We start from the raw sequence: 21,079 nt of genomic DNA, 5'->3' as shown, positions 1-21,079 counted from the left end.
AGCCATTTCTTTTTATTTGCCACTGTGCTAGGTGCTGAGGATCCAAGGAGGGGTCAGCTCTCCCTGCCCTCTGCTGCTCTGTGTATCCCTCCCCCCGATTAAGTCCAGTGGCCCCGGATGCCAAGGATGGGTTGACAGCTAGCTCACTTTAGAGCCCTGGGCCTTAGCTGCAGTTCTGGAGCCACAGGAAAAGTACCAAACAACATTGTGTTACACAGAGAGTCATAGCCATGATTTTTATCTTCTCTTTTCTTAACATATCATCAGTATTTTCCATTTAGAGCAGAGTTGTTAAGGGTGCCGGCTAGAGTGAGCCAGCCTTAGTTTGATATCTGGCTCTATCACTAAGTAACCTTGGGCAAGCTGTTTAACATTTCTATGGTCTAGTTTTCTTATCTGTAAAGTGGGGATATTAATAGATGGTTAGACAGCATCACTGACTCAATGGACATGAATCTGAGCAAACTGCAGGAGATAGTGAAGGACAGGGCAGCCTGGCGTGCTGCACTCCGTGGCATTGCAAAGAGTCAGAGATGACTTAGTGCCTGAACAACAACAAAACAACCATGGTATTAATACCTACTTCCTGGGGTCTTTCTTAGGATTAAACAAAAGAAGACATATGTAGCTTTTAGGATAACATGTAGCACACAATAAGAGCTCAATGGTCGGTTATTAATATTTCTATAATGTCTTCATAGCCACCATTACAATGACTTTTTATGATTAAAAGAGATATGACACCTGTCTCTGACATTGGTATTTGGAATGCTCCTAATTTTTAAACACAAACGTAAAATATTATTTCTAAGAAACCAAAAAAAGTCATCTTGCAGTTTAGAGATAAAGGCAGAACAAGAAATTTAAGTATTCAGTGGGGAGTGAATCTACATCAAGACACTTACATCACCTTTCCAGAAAGTGCAACACTTACTATATATGTCAACAGGGTCATTAACTCATTTTAGAACCTGCAGTGGCGGTGACCCCTGTCTGAGGCAGGGAGCTAGCCTGGATTACTTTGGCAAAGCCTTCTAGTCTTTTCTCTGTGATTCTCCTGGCAAAGAAGCTGTATCAGCTTTTCTCTTGTAGTGCCAGAGAATCTCTGATATAGCACAGCTCAGGGCCAACCCAGAATTTTTCAGCTATCACTTGGGATATCTGGTAGGGTGGCTGTCAGGTCATGTCACCCGATGGATAAGTTGTTTCTGGTTGTGGTCCTTCAGTCAGCCAACAAGGCTCAACGTTAGCAGTGGTATAAATGACACTGAGCACCTTCTGCACGCCAGGCTCTGTAAAAACATTCCCTTCAGGCCTCAGCTTAATTGAGGCAGAATTCACTGGTTCCATTTTATAGATGAGGAAACTGAGGCTCGGAGAGGTCAAAGGTTTTTCCTCCAAGGTCACAGAGCTGGTAGAGTCATGACCTGGCTCTGTCTGACTTTAAAGATACAAACTCTTCCCAGGGCACCCAGGGCATCTCTTTGTGATGTAATTCAAACTAACCAGCATGGATTAGTGCTCACATGGGTTCCCCCTGCTAAGCACTGAGAACAGAGAGCAGCCTAATAGAGGAGAAACACACAGAAATCCCAGGTTCTAGTATTTCCACTGATGCAGGCCTGTGAGAAATAATAAAGCCACGGGGGCAGGTCAGTTTATCCTGTTGTATACATTTCTGAAAGCCATCCTTAATCCTTCCAGGAAGAGGCAGGGGATAGATAGATTGATAGATCAGGGCTATAATCAATGAACAAACAAAGGGCAGTGGGAAAATAGGGAGAGAGAGATTCATTCCCACTCAGAGATCCAGAAAATTCTCTTAGAGGATATGGTATTTGGGCTGGGGTTTGCAGGGCTAGAAAAATTCAGCAAAAGACTATGGGAGAGGGGCTTGACCTATCCCCTCCCTTATCCCCAAGAGAAGTAAAAACAGAATCTTGATTTGCACTTCCTAAATATTGGTCTGAAACCAGAACCCACACACACCCCTCTGATTTCACCCCTCCCCTTACATACACAGAGGGACCTATTAAGATACATTCATGTTGCTGTTGTTTAATTGCTAAGTCCAGTCCAACCCTTTGTCATCCCATGGATGGTAGACCACCAGGCTCCCCTGTCCATGGAATTCTCCAGGCAAGAATATTGGAGTTGGTTGCCATTTCCTCCTCCAGGGGGTCTTCCCAACCCGGTGATGGAACCCAGGTCTCCTGCACTGCAGGTAGATTCTTTACCATCTGAACCACACATAGGTACAAATGTAAAAACACAGAAAATACACAGAAAACACACACCAGTCCACGTGCAGATATTTAAAAACATACAATATGCAAAAATAGATACCAGCTCCCATACTCATAAGATCATACAAACATACACTCATATACACAGACTCACAAACATGTTTATATTTCATTATACAAGCACATACATGCCCTCTCCCCACCCACTCCTCATTCAGGTAAACAAGTGCATTTTCAAATAACAGATACACAGGTTCGCACGCAAATGTGATCGCCCAGTTCTGGTTGGAGGCCGGTGACTAATGGGAAGCCATGCACAAAGGAAGCATCACGCAGGGGAGGCCAGGAATGGGTTGGCGGTGGGGCTGGGATTAAGCCCTGTCAGATGACAACGCGCCCTGCCCAGCTGCAGCGCCTGAGCGAGCTCTGAATCCTGGGTGATAGTGCGAGGCTGCGCATCGGAATTCCAGCTTTGCACAGGGTTTAGTGTCACCCAGGGTCAAGCTCTGTGGTCAGACCCCCCCCAGCCCTGCAATAGGCAGGTGGCTCTGAGGACACGCAGGTCTGCGGCGTGGGGCTTGTCCTAACACAGTACGCTGAGTGTAGGAGCATTAATGAGGGTTTACTGTGGGCCAGGCACTGCGTTAAGCCCTTTCAGGGCATTACTTAATTCTCACATCAGCTCTGTGAGAGAGGGGTGGGCGGTGGGGATGTTAGCTGCCATCAACCCCATTTTAGAGGTGAGAAAACTACACTCAGGCCACAAAACCACTCAGCAGGAAGCTTGAAGCTGAGGGTCAACCCTATCCGACCTCACTCTCCGAAGTGTGCTTGTGAACCTGTCACACTCACGCAGGAAGCTTGCACTTTCGACTCCTGACGGGTCTCTAGAACCCCCGTCCTGCCAGGTACAGCGCCTGGCCCAAAGCAGGTGCCTGGTGAGGGCGTGGGTCTTGGCTCGGTAAGGGCCTCAACAAGGGCCTCAGCTTCCCCATCTCTGAAATGGGAATGCAGCGAAGACCTCGCAGGGCTGAGGTCGGGCGCTCTCGGGCAGCAGAGGAGGTGCTGCGCTCTACATCTTCGCTGCAGCCACCCTCGCCCATCGCGGGGTTCCAGCTCCGTCCCCACCCGAGCCCGGGAGAGGCGCTGGCGCCCCATTGTTTAAGAGAGCGGGGAAGCTCCCAAGAGCCGAGTCCCCGTCCCGGGGTCGCGCTCGCCGCCCAGTGGAGCAGACGACTTGGCCCGGCGTCTGCCGCGCCGGGCGCATCCTTTGTCTGCTCCCGGGCGCCCGGGGCCCGGGGCCCGCGCCCCGCTTCTAAGGCAGACAAAGCCGGGGCTGCCGCTAGTCTGACCGGCTGGAGCGGCGCTCGCTCCACCCACCTCCCGCCTTCGCACCGCCCCCTCTCCTCAGCGCCCTCTGATTGGCTCGTGGGGCCACAAAGAGGCCGGGAAGCGGGCAGGTCACGTGAGGCGGCGTGGCCTCCCATAGGCCCGGCCAGGCTGCCAGTCAGGGAGGGCGGGCCGTCCGCGCTCGGCCCGGCCGCTCCCTCGGCTCCGGGGCCCGCCCGCGGGGCCGGCCGCCTGTCAGAGGGAGGCGGCGATGGTGCGCGCGGTGGCGGCGGCGGCTGCGGCGGCTCCCCTGGTCCGAGTGCGGCGAGGGGAAGATGACTGACCGGCCGGCTGACTGACTGAATGAATGAATGGCGAAGCCGAGCGCGCCATGAGGAGCCTGCCGAGCCTGGGCGGCCTCGCCCTGTTGTGCGCCGCCGCCGCCGCCGCCGCAGCCGCCTCGGCGGGGAATGTCACCGGCGGCGGCGGGGCCGCGGGGCGGGCGGGCGCGGCGCCGGGCCCGGGGCTGGGGGCCGAGCCCAGCCGCCCGCCCCCTAGGGCCACGGCTCCCGCCGCCCAGGCCCCGAGGACCGGCGCCCCGCGCGCCGCCCTCCACCGGCCCCAGGCTGCGCCTTCCTCAGCCCGGCCCCCGGAGACCAGCCCTCCTCCCGCCGCCGCGACCCCCGCCGCCGCGCCCGCCCGGACCGTCCCCTCGCGGGTCACACCGCCTGCGCCGGAGCGGACTGCGACCGCCCCCCGGGTGACAGCCAGACCCGCGCCGACCACGCTCTCGACGACCACTGGCCCGGCGCCGACCACCCCTGTAGCGACCACGGTGCGGGCGCCCGCCGCTCCCCGGATCCCGGCCTCGGCTCTCCCCGGCGGCGGCGGCAGCAGCAGCAGCAGCAGCGTCCCGCCCTCCCCACCTGCCACCGAAGCCCCCTCTCCGCCTCCCCCAGGTGAGTCCCCGCGCCTCCTCGGCCGCCGGACCCTCCCCGCGGCTGCCCGTCCTTCAGAGCGTTGGGCTTCTTGGCTGCAATGGAGCATTTCTGGCTGCCAAAGGTTCCCCAGATTTCGACTTCCAAGGGGAGGTCCAAGCTCTAGATAGCCTGCCCCACCCCCTCCCCACCCCCCCATCTGGAAAGTCTTTTGTCCCCCACTTGGGCTGTGCTTCCTTGGGAGGGGACCGACTGCTGCGTGAAAAGCATCGCACCTCCTTCCAAACAGCGCTCTCTGGCCTTTGTCAGACGCGCTGAATGGGCGCAAACTTTTGGGTTCGGTTCGCTCACCCTGCCCCTCCGCCTGGGTGATCTGGGGAAGTTGGAAAACCAGCACAGTACCTCCTGCGACCAATAGGTCAGAAACTGAAGGGATTCCTCCTAAGGCTCCACTTTCCTTGTTCATGTAAATATCAGATGTACATGTGACAGGTGGAAAAAATATTGAGAGGATTTTGTTTACAAACAGTAGTACAGACCACTTGAGGCCAAAAGAAAAAAGAAATTGTAATCCATGTTTTCCCTGCAAATGAATGGATTCAGTAGTCATTTGGGACAGGTATGTATCTAGGCTGAGCACATTTATAAACTAGGTTAAATCGCTTCCTAGCACCATTTTTTTTTTCCTTCCTCAGTTACAAGTCAGTATGTTTGGGCAAATACACAATTTAAGCAGGGAGGCCCATTTTTTCCTCCTTAAGGGGAATGTTCAGTTTTGCTGATGTTGATAAAAGCCAATTTCTGTCTGAGTCCTGGTAAAAAATAAAGCTCTTCTTCCTGCTGATTGAAAGTCTTCAAGAAAAGTTAGAGACAACTTCTGTTCTTTTCCTCTAGAGATCTAAAATGGGCCTGGAACTAAACAAATAAAACCTGCCTTGTCAAGATGTTAGACAAGTTTCTGAATTCTTTTGCTTTTAGTTGGGGTTTGATTTGTCCAAACCATTTTGCCTTGAGCTGGATTTATATTAATGGATCTCTGACCTAATTCTTAGGCTCAGCGATTTACTGTAGAGTCAGGTATGGACTTTGAACTATAATTGAATTTGTAGAGAGTTTTCCCACATGATTATGAGACTTAATACAGTCCAGTCTTGGATTGGAGCTTGCCATTGACATAAGTAGGAATGCAGATTATTCACCCATAAAAAGCCAAGTTGGTATTTCTTCCAGCTTCAAGGAGTGTGCTAACTAGCTGGATTTTGACTGTAACCTTTTTTGGCCTCCTGTATAGAGAGACTGACATGATATTGAGAGGCAGGAATTATAGTGGTTTAGAGTACGGACTCGAGTCCATTCTTAGTTTGAATCCTAGCTCTGCTACCTTTTATTAACTGTGTAATTTGGGCAGGTCAGTTAACCTCTCTTCATCTGAGAAATGAAGATAATAATAGTGTTTTGCTCATAGGATTGCTGTGAATCCTATGAAATTTGCTGTGAAATCCTGTGAAAATTGACTAAGTTAGTGCATTTATAATGCTTAGAACAATAGTTCTGGGTGCAGAGTAAATTAGCTCTGTATGTATGTTAGCTATCATTATGATAGTTTTTTTTTTTTTAAATGGGATAGAAAGCATTTGAGAAACCTAATAGAGACTTGTGATGATTTTTATTTGTTTTAGTAAAATGTAATGGTAGTATGTGTGGTCAGTCATGTCTGACTCCTTGCGACCTTATGGGCTGTAGCTTGCCAGGCTCCTCTGTCCATGGGATTTTTCAGGCAGGAATACTGGAGTGAATTGCCATTTCCTCCTCCAGGTAAAATGTAATAGAAAAGGATAAATTAGATTTTCCAAAGTTTGAAGCACACAGCAGTGTTTATGTAGGAAGATTCCTTCTTTTGAAAGGTTAGTATATCATAAGTCTGTGTAATTGATGTTATCTTACCTTAATAATTTTGCATTGTTATTTTAAAATCACATAGGTATCCTTTTTTCCTTTTCTGTTGCTTTTTCTTTGTGATAAAATATACATAACATAAAGTTTACCATTTTAACCATTTTTAAGTGTACAGTTTAGTGGCATTAAGCACATTCAAATTGTATAACCATCACTACCATCCATCTTCAGGACTCTCTTTTTATTTTCTCCAACTGAAACTGTATCCATTAAACAATAACTCCTCAATGGCCAGCCATCCACCTTATTCCTAGCAACCACCATTCTACTTCCTGTCTCTGTGAATTTGCCTATTCCAGGTTCCTCATGTGGGGAACTCATAGCATTTGTCCACAAAAGATAACCTTTCCCTGCAAACATTACAAAGAACCAGAAGTCCACAAGTAAAGAGTGAAAGTTCCCCCCACCCACTTTACTACTTCCCAGTTCCAGTCAGTCCTTAAATGTTACTACTATGAGCAGTTTGATCTTTTCTCAGAGGCAAGTTGTGGCATGCAGGATGAGTTCCCTCACCAGGGATTGAACCCGTGGCCCCTGCATTGGGAGCGCAGAGCCTTAGCCCCTGGACCACTAGGGAAGTTCCTTAACACAGGATTATTAAAAATAGTTTTTAAAAGCTCAAGATGAAATAATATATAAGTTATATATATTAAATATATTAATTATGTATATATACTGCAAGCCATAGTGTTTTGCATCTTGCTATATCCGCTTAACTGTGTATCATGGTCTTTTTTTTCATTTCAGTACCTAAAGTGTACCTTATTCTTTTCAGCAGTTGCATTTTTCATCATAAGAATATATCATAATCTATTTAACCAATCTCTTGTTTATGGATACTTAGATTGCGTCTTGGCTTAACTTTAAAAAACACAGAGAAGAATGTGTTCTTGTTTAGTCCATCATATTATTAGTCCATCATATTATATTCTCTAATACCTTGTCTGGAGTTTTGTAGACTCCAAATCTATTGTAAGTAAAGCAAAGCTGGATTGAGTAATATTTGCCATTGGAACTGTTCAAGGCCTTTAGTAACTTCCATGGACTACCATATACCTATGTCTATGATGGTCTTTGGGCAACAGAAATTTTAAGATGCTCAATTTTGGTAGCTCTGCTGTGTTTTAAATTTTTTGTAGCTTGTAGTTTTCTGTGAATTCACTGTGGACTGCCTCTGTCTAGTTCTCAGCAGCTGAATTGCCTTTATGGGCTTACTGCTTTACTGGGCAATTTTAGCTTTACAATAGTGTAATTGAGTATGGTCTTTCTATCTGAACATGGATTCTAGTCTACTTTAAACAGTAAATGCATCTCCTTGACAGAGGAAAGAGATTTGAAAGACCTGGTTCTAACTGAAGTTGAGTTAGGTTGGCAAAAGTGGATCCTCTGGCTTTTGGGAAGATGAGTACAGGGTGTTTTATTTTAATGTTCGTATAAAACTGAACACCATTGGTAATATATTATGTGTCTAGATGGGTCTTCTGGCTGCTCTTTGAATTAATAAGAATTTCTTCCATGAAGATCTAGTTGAGAGCTCTTGTCTACCCCTTAGTAAGGGCCCTCTTTTGTTTACAGGGACACTGATCTGCAAACTGAAACTAATTGCCCAGCAAGCAAGCATTTTCCTCCCACAGTCCTGGCAAAACATTTGACTGATTGGTTGGCTCAGTAGGACGTTTTAGGAAGGGTGAAGGGAGAGGCTGTGCTACTAGAGTATAATAGTTATCGATAGTAAGAGACTGCTGCTGCTGCTGCTAAGTCACGTCAGTCGTGTCCGACTCTGTGTGACCCCATAGACGGAAACCCACCAGGCTCCCCCTTCCCTGGGATTCTCCAGGCAAGAACACTGGAGTGGGTTGCCATTTCCTTCTCCAGTGTGTGAAAGTGAAAAGTGAAAGTGAAGTCGCTCAGTCGTGTCCGACCCTGAGCAACCCCACGGACTGCAGCCCACCAGGTTCCTCCATCCATGGGATTTTCTAGGCAAGAGTACTGGAGTGGCTTGCCGAAGTGATGATAAATGTTTGATTTTTAACATTATGGACCTTCAGGGCTAGATAGGGCTTTAGAAGCCAGTACCTCCTAATGTGGCTCTACATTGCAAGAAATGCTTCCATAGACTTGGCTGAAATATTTCTCTCTGTGGTTAACACCAGCCGGTTCTGACTCTGCCCTTTGGGGCCACGCAGAACAAGTCAGCTCTCTCTGTACCCTGACAGTTCAGGGATCTGCGGGCAGTGATCGTGTTCCCTCGGAGTCTGGACTAAATAACTTCAGCTCCCTCAACTGTTCTTTATGTGAAATGGTTTCAGATTCCCTTAGACTCTGCTGGTTGCCCCTCTTAGGGGGTTCTTCAGCTTTTCTGTGTCTCTCCCAGAGTGTGGCACACAGAGCTGAGCATGCCACCCCCGATGTGCTCTGACCAGCTCGTGGTAGAGAGGGCAGTTGCCTCCTCCTTTCTGGATGCTGTACTACTGTTGATGCAGTTAGCTCCTGATCACAGTAGCTTTTCTGGCAGCCACATTACGTTGTTGACTCATTGAGTCCATTAAGATACTTAAGTCTTTTTTTTTTTTTTTTAAACACGTACTGGATGAGTGTTTCTTCATTCTGGACTTAGAAACTCTTTGTTATCCTCTAAAGTATAAACTGAGACAGTTGCCAAGCATGTAAGATTTACTGTGTTAGATTCAAGCCCTCATTTTGGATCTGCAGTCTGTCAGTGTACCCCACCTAGTTTCTTCATGGTCACCTGCAGGGCGTTCCTATAGACAGAGTCCAAGGGCACGTTAGGGCAGGTTGTTCTTACCTCACAGGAGAGAGTACATTTAGGGATGATAAAACAGTTTGGAAGGGAAGAGATTGTGGTTTAGATTAGTTCTCAAGGGTCTCTTCCAGCTCTACAGTTCTGTGATGATTTGGTACCCATGACTCAGGGCACATGACTGCCCCCCAAGAAGTCTTAATCATTTATTTGTGATCTAAGTTAAGAGATGAGGCTTTTTTTCTCCCCAAGCAAACTCTAGAGTTTGAAAGCTCTGACTGCTGTGGTGTGTAAATAAAATATTATGGATGGATTTTATTTGAAAGGAACATTCTAGAAATCAGGGCCCTCCTGTCTGTACTGGGAAATGTTTTCTTCATCCTGAAATTCTGTACAGTTAAGTTCAGGGTGTTAATTTGCTTACGGTTATTCAAGAAGATACCATTCATTTTAAGGACACAGAAATTGTTCAGACTTCAAAGATAATGTATGTTCATAACCTTTTATTGAAAACCTGTGGGGCTGAGTGTGTTTCGGAGTTTAGAATTTTTCCGATTTTAGGAAGTTAATAAGTACACCCCAGTGAAGTCTAGGATAGCATCCTGTGAATCAAACACATCACGGTATTTGCCCAAAAATGTGTGTATATTCACACTGAATGGGTTTTTAAAAAGGCTATAAATGACCTTGTGTTTGTTCAGGTCAGGTTTTGCTGCCAGATGAATAACAGAAAAACTGTGGGCTTTTGGGTCTTCTGGTCGTTACCTCAGCTCTGAGTGACTGTGGACCCCTGAAATAGTACTCACACACACACACAGTACTTGCTATGCTGCAGAGACTGTTTGAAGGGCCTTGCATGTATTACTTTACTCAGTCCTCATGACAGTTAGGTAGAATCGAGTTAGGTGTTATTATGATCTTCATTTTATAGATAAGGAAACTGAGGCTCAGAGAAGCCCAGCTGCAAGGGAGTCTGCATTCAAACCCAGCCTTTCTGGTTCCAGAATCCATACTATTGGCATTTAAAGAAAGAGTTACATAGAAGATGAGAGAAGGAAACCGTTTTGCTAAAAACATTTGTCCTTGAATACTAGTCTGAAAACTTTTCCAATGTTCTTCAGCATTTACTCTCTTCGTTCTCTTATGTGATATTTATTCAGCTCAAATCTTCTGTTTTACAATGTTTTACAATTGGAGCTCCAGTTCTTCCTTTGATTAGATTCTAATATGGTCTGTGATAGAGAGGATTGTCTGTAGTCTTTAGGGCTAGGCCCAGGAACTTCTCAAGTTTATTATATCTTATTCCTGATCCAAATGCCTAGATTTCTGCAGAAATTCCTTAGCGTGATTAGTTTCTGGAACAGCACGGTTAAACTCTAGAGCATTGGTTTCAAATCTACTGAATTCTGTCTCCAGGAAGCCTTCTGGCTAGTTGAAAATTTACACACTGAAATAATCTGATTATGTCTTTTTATCTTGATTTTTTTTAAAGACCCATAAAATTAAAGTGAGCATTACTTTTCATCTCAGAATTTCTAAACATGTATATATTAACTTCCAGACATCTTGGCACCCTTATAAACAGAATGGAAGAAAAATATCACGGTACTGTTTTTACTGATGGGTAAATTATGGGTAGAGAGATTACTGCTCTAGGGCACTTAATAGATCAGAGGAGAATAGAAGTGTAAGATCTTGTTTGGGAGAAAGACAGTGTTAGATGATAGTTTTAGTTAAAAATAGCTTCAATTCATGCTTTTTGCCTTGATCTTTATTTTTGTGTGCTCTCTTTAGATATAATATAAACATCCATAATAATGTTGCGATTATGTTTCAGGTATCTCTTCTGTAGTCACTTTAGCATTTTTCTCAAGTATGTGTTTTAGTTTCTCTGCTTTTCACTAAAAACAACTACCCTAACTGCATTAGTAACTTTGAGGGGAGATTTTTTTTTTAATTGTCATGAAAAAGATAAAAATTATGTCTGGATACATATGTGTTTGGATCACAGTAAAGGTTTACTCAAATCTTTTTACCTGTATCTATTTAAGTACATGTGATAAATGTGTGTCAAAGTAATCCCTCCAGTAATGCCACTGTTCCACAATAAATATCATTGTCAGAAAAATCTTTTCCTGTTACTTTTTCTTCACTAAGATAAAATCTTTCTTCTGTTCTCCTTGCTCATATTTTTTTTCACTTGAAGCTCCTCTGTCCGTCCCACTTTCTCCTGTCTCTTCTTCTTAGCCTCGTCCATTCTTTCGTGTTCTTTAAGGAACCAAATTATCGTCTCTACTGAACAGATTCCCACTTTGTCCCCCTTCGGTGCCTCCTCAAAGCCTAATTCTTCTAAGAAGTCTTTGCCAGGAAACAAAAGGTCCTTGAAGATGTCCTGGTAGCAGGGTGCACAAGGTTGAACACTTTGCACTCAGAACAAAACCTGTCTTTCTCTGTGACTTTGACTTTTTCCCTATGAATCTGCTTTTAAAGTCTGTTTAACTTAGATTATTAAGCCCACTTGTAAGAAAATGTCATAGTTTATGCAATATTCAGGATATGGTATTAATTCTTTTTTCAAAAAGTGAAGGAAGAGATTTTCTTTTTGTTCTGTGTCTTCTTTATTGCCCAGCTTTCACTCCGCTTCTCCTGAGGAACAATACAGAAAAGACAATTATCATAGCAGAAGTTACCTGCCTCCAAAAGAAAAACAAACCTCCAGTATGTTAAATAAGAAGTGGATTTCTTATTTTGTTTATGAGTAATATGAGTTGTTGTTGTTAGGTAGATGGATTTGGGCTAAATAGCAATGTAAAAGGTTTAATTTGGTTGAGAAACAAATGTTTGATTATTTTGAATGACAGAATTAATTAATCAGCTCCTCTCTCATCTGATTTATATATTAGATTTGTTTTCTCAGTAGAAACTTTTGAAATAGGAATTTTCCTACTCTAAAATTCTATAATAAATAAGTTATGGTAATCTCCAAAGCATTATGCATCTATTAAAATGCTTCAGTTCAGTTCAGTCGCTCAGTCGTGTCTGACTCTTTGCGACCCTATGACTCACAGCACGCCAGGCCTCCCTCTCCGTCACCAACTCCTGGAGTTCACTCAAACTCATGTCCATAGAGTCGGTGATGCCATCCGGCCATCTCATTCTCTGTCGTCCCCGTCTCCTCCCGCCCCCAACCTTTCCCAGCATCAGAGTCTTTTCCAGTGAGTCAACTCGTTGCATGAGGTGGCCAAAGTATTGGAGTTTCAGCTTTAGCATCAGTCCCTCCAATGAACACCCAGGATTGAGCTCCTTTAGAATGGACTGGTTGGATCTCCTTGCAGTCCAGGGGACTCTCAAGAGTCTTCTCCAGCACCAGCGTTCAAAAGCGTCAATTCTTCGGCGGTCAGCTTTCTTCACAGTCCAGCTCTCACATCCATGTTATGTTAAAAGCAGTAGGCATAGGAGGAGAGAAATATACCAGAGTAATTGGGTGGCTGAAGCTGAGTAATGGGGGTGTGGGGCATTTTCAGCTCTTTGTATTCTTCTGGATTTTCCAGGTTTATTTTTTTTAATCCATGTACCCAGTTTTATAGTAATAGAAATAAATGAATAAAATATAAAAATGAGTAAACAGTTACAACACGCTTGATGAGTCTTCCGTCCAGACGTCACCCCGGGCCCCTGAACTGTACCTCCTGTGGTGGGTTCATCGGCTTTGATCTGCCTCAGAGCCGTTTACTTGGTCTCAGTGAGTTGTGTTTCTGAAGAAAGGAGACTGTTCCTGGCACCTGACAAATCCGGGTAGTGATGACACAGCTAAGGTTTGGTACCTTCAGGGAGAGTTTAGCTGAAATCTTAACAAAGTCTGAAAACAGCTGATTCTTTATCCATTTCACTCTGTCTAGGAAATTTAAAGCACAAACTTTAATTAAAGCAGCTTATGGAAATAGCTCTTGTTTAAGTTGTGCAGAATCTGAATTCATGACATTGTCCACAGCCTTTCCCAACAGGAGATCTTCGGTTATCTCTTCCTCTAGAGATCCAGAGCTCCCAAAAGTTTGGTTTCAGTCTGTGCATATGCTTTTCAGTCAGCTCAGATGGGATTGCTTTTATACTGGTAATACAGCAGCTGCTCTATATGATATCCTTGCCAGGGAGACAGCACTGAGGAAAGGGGAAATTTATTCAGTTGGAAAAAGGAATGGATCCTGCCCTGTCACAGGGCAAATGATCAGGGGTAGGTATGTTTTCAGCCTGACTGGAGAATGTTCAGTAACCTTTCTTTAGTAAATTTTAGACTCTTTAGATAACTGATTTTGGAAACTTTTGTTTCAGTCTTGCATGCTTAGAAACTGACATATTACCAGAGATCTTATTAGATTTTTATTTTTAAAAATCTATAGTTTTTATTTGATGTATGTGAGCAAAAAGAAGAGGTTAGGAGTTAATCATAAGGAGAACAGCATGTTCTCTACCTCTAGTTCCTTTTTGGAAATGATCTTTTAAAGTGAAATTCCTTTAGAAATGCCTTTAAACATTCTAGGGAAAGTTGTCTTCTCTGAAGGAAATTGCATGAACTGAGTAGCTTTTCCATTCTCTTCAGTCCTATCCATCGTGTACGGAGATGAAATGGCAGTTGGGAAGGGTTATTAATGATAACAATGAAGGGAAAGACAGAATGCTTCGTATTCCAACATACTTACTCGGTTTTGCATCTGTGTTGAGGATTGGATAGAGGAAGGCTTTGGGCTTTTTTTTTTTTTTGATGTAGATTTCTCGTGTGACTTCATATTCCTTATAAGTCTACCGTGTATTTTGAGTTATCTGTTCTATATGAACTGCGTTAACAACATAGACCCACCATTCCTTGATGTTGTGTGGGTTAATGAATAGTTATAAAGTGTACCAAAACCACACAGCAAACTAGCTGTTGGGTATTATTATACTGAATTGTGGGTGTATTGCCTGCAAACCCATCCTGTTCAACTGGTTTTAGTTTTTAAGTTAGTTTGTTGCTTCAACTTGTCCACAAAGGCAGGGCTGAATGGTCCAGCTAATCGGGAGTAGCAGTCAGAAGAGATCATTCCAGTCTGTCTTTCCACTCACTTTGCAAGTTCCCGAGCACGTTTTTGTTTTTTGTAAATGGGTCTGTGCCTTAGTTTCTCTAACTGTAAAATGCAGCCTGTTACATGCACAAATACAGTGTAAGTCACATATCTACACCATTGGCTTCTATGCCGTTGTCTGTAACATGGGTATGATAGTACCAACCTAATAGGGTTCTGGAGTACTGACCTAGAATTCAGACCCAGCTTTGTCTGACTTGTCTGTTTGTTTTTTTTTCCCTTTCGACTAAACTGTGCTGCACTGCCAAAGCAGATGGGAGAAGCAGAAAGTGAAATAAAGACTTCCCTGGTTACAGAGCGCATTCTGGGCTCCATTTTTGTCACCTCCCCGGCCCCCCAGCACGCCCATGCATTGTCCCCTCAGCACTTGTTCTGAGTTACACAGTTTGATTCAGGTTTGATTGCAGTAACTGCTGTGAGAATCAAAAGTAGATCAAAAAATGTTTCTCAGAGGTAGATATGGGTGTGGAGTGGAGGCAGCCGAGGGGATGATGGTAGAAATGAGATGAAAGCAAGTGGCAGACTCAATGTGGATGTAAAGCAAACCTGAGCAGTACCTATGAGATGGTCTACTCAGCGCCAGAAGGATTGGGACAGAGACAATGTAATGCTTATTAGCATTTGGCAAGACACACCACACACTGCAAAATGATAGTATTGATTGTTGTCAGCTTGACAATGAAACCTTTTATCTTCAACTTCATATGGACTCTAGATCAAGATGCTGATGCCAAACAATGTGTTGTAGAAAGTAGCAGGTGATATTTGATGACATGAAAGTCATGGAAGAATCTCAGACTCCGAACTGTGACTTCCGCAGTCCCCCATCCCATTTTATAAACTTCCCTCATCGCCGGAGGGTAGGTTGTCTCTCAGATGAGACAAGGAGAAGCTATTATTTCAAGTTTAGAACCAGCCGTTTCTGAACCAGTTGCAAATATATTGATGGATGATGTACAGAGTGTTGGAGGATTTGATTTAGAATCAAATAGCTTCATAAGTGGGAAAGAGAAAAACCAGTATGGCATAGTAATGCATACATGTATATATATATGGAATCTAGAAAAATGGTCCAGCTGCACTGGAGCAGGATCGGAGACACAGATGTAGAGAACGGACACTGGACACAGCGGGGGGAGGAAAGGGTGGGATGAGCTGAGAGAGCAGCACTGACATATATCCAGCACCGGGCATAAAATAGCTAGCTGGTGGGAAGCTGCTGTACGGCACCCGGAACTCAATCTGCTCTCCGTGACTCCCCAGAGCGGTGGGCTGCGGAGGGTGGGAGGAGGCTCGAGGGGGGGATGCATGTGCGCTTACAGCTGATTCACGCTGTCGTGCGCCAGAAGCCAACACAACACTGTAGGGCCGTTACCTTCCAGAAAAGAAATAGCTTCAGTTTGTATGGCATCAGGACTCAAGAGTAATGACGTGTGTTGTTTCATGCTGCGAGTGCTCAAGTGTTACACTGTGGTCAAGTCCAACTATGTAGTTGTGGCGAACATGTAGACAGTGCAAAGCCTGGTGCTGTCAGTCTTCCGCTTAGCAATTTACGATGATATTCATACTTCGGTGTGACTCTCCTCTGCGTTCAGCCTGAGTGACCCCAGCCCGTTGACGCTTGGCCCCAACGTGTCTTAAGCCGTCTCCACAGTCTGTCTCTGGCCTCATCTCCCGCCACCCTCACCGTGTGCTCTGAGCTCCAACAGACTCGAGTCGCTTCTGTTTCCCCAATGCCATGCTTACTGTCGTCCTCATCATCACTAACAAGACAGCCACCTTTGGAGGGTCTCCTCTGTGTCAGGGACTAAAGAGCTTCAAATGAATTATAATGACCTTGTCTAATTATCTCCATTTTACTAAGCAAGAGTGGCGGCTTTGAGAGTTGAAATACATTGAGCAAGGCCTCACAGCTGGTAAATGTAGAGCCTTGATTTGAATTTAGATCTGTGCAGCCTCGAAGCCCCCTCTCTTAATCGCCAAGCTAACTGGCCTCTTGTTACTTTGCTGCTGCTGTTCCCCCAGCCTGGAGTGGCCCTTCTCTTCAGTTTTAATACAGGCCTTAAAACAGAAGTGCATGCTCGTTGATTTAATCAGAAAAGGACTTTTAGTAAAGATTAAGTTCACAGAATCTCCAGGGGAACCAAATTCAGGACATGGAGCTAGAGATAATGCCCAGGGAAAACAATAATCTGGCATTGAGAACCTTTGTGGTGGAATAGAAAGCCTTAAAAACTGGAAATGGGAGAATTTCCCCCAAATAGGAAGGAATTAGTAGCAATTATACTATGATACTAGGCTGCCTGGAGGAGGGCATGGCAACCCACTCCAGTGTTCTTGCCTGGAGAATCCCATGGACAGAGGAGCCTGGCGGGCTGCAGTCCAGGGGGTCGCAGAGAGTTGGACACGACTGAGCAACTAAGCACAAGCACAGGCTGCCAAAAAAAAAAAAAAAAGACAGAGGTCCACCCATCCCTTCTCTCACTTAGTAAACTTGCTAGTCCTTGAGAAGCATGCAACCTCCTACACTGTTTTACCTTATATATCCTAGTATTACTGTATGTATTGCTTTGATTACTCGCTTTTTAAGGAGTCTTATTTTAAGTATTGCTTGCTCATGTAATTGACTCCTCTGCACCTTATTCCTTAGTGGCTCTGTCTTAGTGATGTTTGTACTCTCCAAGACGCCCCTGAGGTAGTGTTCGGCATTCAGTTCATTCAGTTCAGTCGCTCAGTCGTGTCCGACTCTCCGCGACCCCATGAATCACAGCACGCCAGGCCTCCCTGTCCATCACCAACTCCCGGAGTTCGCTCAAACCCATGTCCACAGAGTCGGTGATGCCATCCAGCCATCTCATTCTCTGTTGTCCCCTTCTCCTCCCGCCCCCAACCTTTCCCAGCATCAGAGTCTTTTCCAGTGAGTCAACCTGTCACATGAGGTGGCCAAAGTATTGCAGTTTCAGCTTTAGCATCAGTCCTTCCAATGAACACCCAGGATCCATCTCCCTTAGAATGGACTGGTTGGATCTCCTTGCAGTACAAGGGACTCTCAAGAGTCTTCTCCAACACCGCAGTTCAAAAGCATCAATTCTTCGGCGATCAGCTTTCTTCACAGTCCAACTCTCACATCCATACATGACCAAGGGAAAAACCATAGCCTTGACTAGACGGACCTTTGTTGGCAAAGTAATGTCTCTGCTTTTTAATATATTATCAAGGTTGGTCATAACTTTCCTTCCAAGGAGTAAGCGTCTTTTAGTTTCATGGCTGCAATCAGCATCTGCAGTGATTTTGGAGCCCAAAAAAATAAAGTCTGACACTGTGTCCACTGTTTTTCCATCTATTTGCCATGAAGTGATGGGACCAGATGCCATGATCTTTGTTTTCTGAATGTTGAGCTTCAAGCCAACCTTTTCACTCTCCTCTTTCACTTTCATCAAGAGGCTTTTGAGTTCCTCTTCACTTCCTGCCATAAGGGTAGTGTCATCAGCATATCTGAGGTTATTGATATTTCTCCCAGCAATCTTGATTCCGGCTTGTGCTTCTTCCAGCCCAGCGTTCCTCATGATGTACTCTGCATATAAGTTAAATAAGCAAGGTGACAATATACAGCCTTGACATACTCCTTTTCCTATTTGGAACCAGTCTGTTGTTCCATGTACAGTTCTGACTGTTGCTTCCTGACCTGCATACAGGTTTCTCAAGAGGCAGGTCAGGTGGTCTGGTATTCCCATCTCTTTCAGAATTTTCCACAGTTTATTGTGATCCACACAATAAAGAGTTGAGCTGAATTAAGGCATAAATCCTCCTTGCCCACCACCGCTAGAATGGAAGTTCCAGAAGGGCAGGGATTTTTGTCTTTGTCTCTCTGTCTCTCTTTTTTTTAAACCACTGTCTCCCAGCACCTAGATTCATCCCTAATATATGTTGGGACCTCAGAAAATACTTAAAGAATAAATGAATATTCCTAAATAAAAATTCTTTATTTCTGGAAATGACACTGTCATAAAACCCTTGAATGTGACCACTGGGAAGACCATAGCCTTGACTATACATATCTTTATCGGCAGAGTAATGTCTCTGCTTTCCAACACGCTATCTAGGTTTGTCACAGCTTTCCTGCCAAGAAGCAATCGTCTTCTGATTTCATGGCTGCAGTCACCATCCGCAGTGATCTTAGAGCCCAAGGAGAGGAAATCTGTCACTACTTCCACCATTTTTTTTTTTTTTTTGCCATGAAGTAATGGGGAACTGAATGGGGTCAACCTTCTAAATATTTGCTGTTCATTTCATTTTTATATTTTGAATACCTATTTACTTACTGGAATACTGCTTATAATCGTTTTAATTCTTCACTACTGCTAATCCTTTCAATTCCAGTTTAGCAGTAATACCCCATTTTACAAAGAGCCTGAGTCTGAGATGAGGTTGTTGTTTGCTCAATAGTCACACAGCTCGGAAATACTAGTTAGCTGGAATTCAAGCCCAGATCCCTCTTTTTTGGAAGTTCTTTCTATTATGGCAGAACAATTTGCTAAAAGTAGGTTATGCTCTATTTCATCCTCCCAACCCGTGTTAGTTTTTATTTGTTTGTTTGGCCACAGCGTTGCAGGCAGGATCTTAGTCCCCCGACTGGGGATCAAACCCTGGGCCTCCTGCAGTGGAAGCACAGCGTCCTAACCCGTGGACCCCCAGGGAATTTCCCATAACCCCTGTTAGTTTTAATGCATCTTTTCCCGCCGCCTTCACTCTTTCCTGCTTTATAGTCATTGTTTGTGTGCACACCGTAGACCTGTGTACCATCCTCTTTGGTGGTGCTCTGGATTCTTTTTTGTAGTAGGAAGTATGTATTTTATTTGAGAGATCAAAGCACATCCTCACCTATTACTGTTTATGTTAATTTCACTTTGATTTTTTTGTTAGCTTTATTGATCTGTACAGTGGATCATTTCCAGAAAAGAAGACGCAGATATCTGTTATGAGTCAGATGAGTAATATTATACGTTAATCCGGATGGCATTTAAGGACAAACAGCATACACCCAACCAAGGGCCATTTCAGCTGGTAGGACAGGTGAAACACAAGATTGTCAGAAATAGAGAAAGTAACAAATAATGATACTGAGTTACTACAAAAGCTTTGGAACCTAGTGAAGTACTTTTCTGTGCCTTTATCATTGTTTCACTTGTGAATTAAACTTCTATTGAGAAATTAGAGATGGATGCCAGACATTTTTAGCAAAAAAAAGTTTTATTTAAAATTAGTTTCAGAGAATTCTTTTTCTTAGCATATGATCTTTCTTGTTAACAGTAGTCCTTTTTTAAACAATTGATCGGGAAGTAAACATTTCTCTTTGCTATATTTCTTTTGGTTGATAATAGATCACTCATTTAGAAATAAACAACTTAAAGTCAGTGATTAAGAAGTCTTCAGGAAATAAAGCCACAAGTGTCACAAGCTGTTACTTTGTTTTTCCTTATTGCTTAATCAGTCTGAAGTGGCACCTTCCTCTTTCCTTTCTTTACTTCTTTCTCTTCTTTCTTTCTCTTTCCTCTCTCCCTTCTCTCTCTTTCTATTGTTAATCAGACAAGATTTCAGATCCTTTTCACCTTTTTTTTTTTTTTTTCCCCTAGGTGGGGGTTCTTGTCATGCTAAAACTGGCCTTTCAACTATGTTTCATTAGATGGTTCAGCTTAAGACTTTACATTCACTTTTATTTAAGTAATAGAGGAAAGGGTATGCTTTGTCAATAAGTTTACACTGGACTCTCTGTGTCAACAAAATAAAGTTCTTTTATTCATTTATCAGATCACTGTTAGTCACCTGCTGTATGCCTAGTGCTGGGCTGGATACATGCCAGAGAAAGTGAAATGGGTTTGTTTTCTGTCCTGATCCAGAAAATCAGACAATCCGTGGATGAGTTCCCCCACAGTGGTATGCACATACATCAGGAGCAAAGACGGGACTCCTCACTCAGACTTGAAGGGTGTGGGCATGAAAGACAATGTCCTTTCTGGAGGAACTCTTCTCTGAGTGGAGTCTTGAGAACAAATAGGAATTAGCCAGGTGGAGGAGGGAAAAAGTGTGGCAGTAAGAAAGCAGGTGCGAGGCCTGCTGAGCCACGTGGGATGCTGGGTGGCTCATAGGAGAGGGGAGCGCAGGTGCGACTGGAGCAGGGGATGGTGGGATCTGAGGCTGGACCAGCTGGCACTTGCCAGATCGGGCAGTACTTTATATGTCATGCTCAGAGCTGATTCTGAAAGCAACGAGGAACCGTAAGCCCTGAAGTGACATGGCGGGGTTTGAGTTTTACGTCAGTCTGGAAACTGCAGGAGACTCCCGAAAGTGACCCCCAGCAAAGATAATTAGAGGCCACTGACTGCTTCTCTAAATCTTTCCCAGCATTAATTTTGGATTAAAGGGTTTAAATGCTAAGATAATGTAATAATAGGAGGGAGACATGAATTGGCTTTCTATCCTCTCTCATTAAGCAAACATTTGAAAGCTGTTTTGCTTGTTGGTATAACACACAGACTTAGATGACTGAGATTAGAGCCCTGACAAATGAAGCCAGCAATTGGTGCTCGACCTCTTAAGGGATCTGGTGTTAGACTGCACAAACCCAAGTGTTTCCTGTGTGCCGGGCACTGTGGCACTGAGAACAGAATGGTGAATGACTTGGGTGTTTACAGTCTGCTGGAGGGATAGACTTGTACACACATGCTCTAG

The 21,079-nt window shown here is 44.4% G+C and overlaps 1 protein-coding gene across 1 annotated transcript in view; it reads left to right on the top strand.

Annotated features, from left to right (window-relative positions):
- The first annotated feature begins 3,810 nt into the window (after positions 1-3,810).
- MEGF9 (multiple EGF like domains 9) overlaps positions 3,811-21,079 on the top strand; it is an 82,690-nt gene continuing 65,421 nt past the window's right edge. The window contains exon 1 of the mRNA XM_055427765.2: positions 3,811-4,534. Coding sequence (XP_055283740.2) covers positions 3,943-4,534 — 592 coding nt within the window. The 5' untranslated portion in view covers positions 3,811-3,942. The remainder of the gene's footprint in view (positions 4,535-21,079) is intronic.

The sequence above is a fragment of the Moschus berezovskii genome, chromosome 7 (genome assembly GCF_049115385.1).
Source record: "Moschus berezovskii isolate FMDL1 chromosome 7, NW_MosBer_1.0, whole genome shotgun sequence".
Taxonomy (NCBI): domain Eukaryota; kingdom Metazoa; phylum Chordata; class Mammalia; order Artiodactyla; family Moschidae; genus Moschus; species Moschus berezovskii.
Note: the sequence above shows the minus strand (reverse complement) of the source record. Positions and strands in the feature narration are given on the sequence as shown.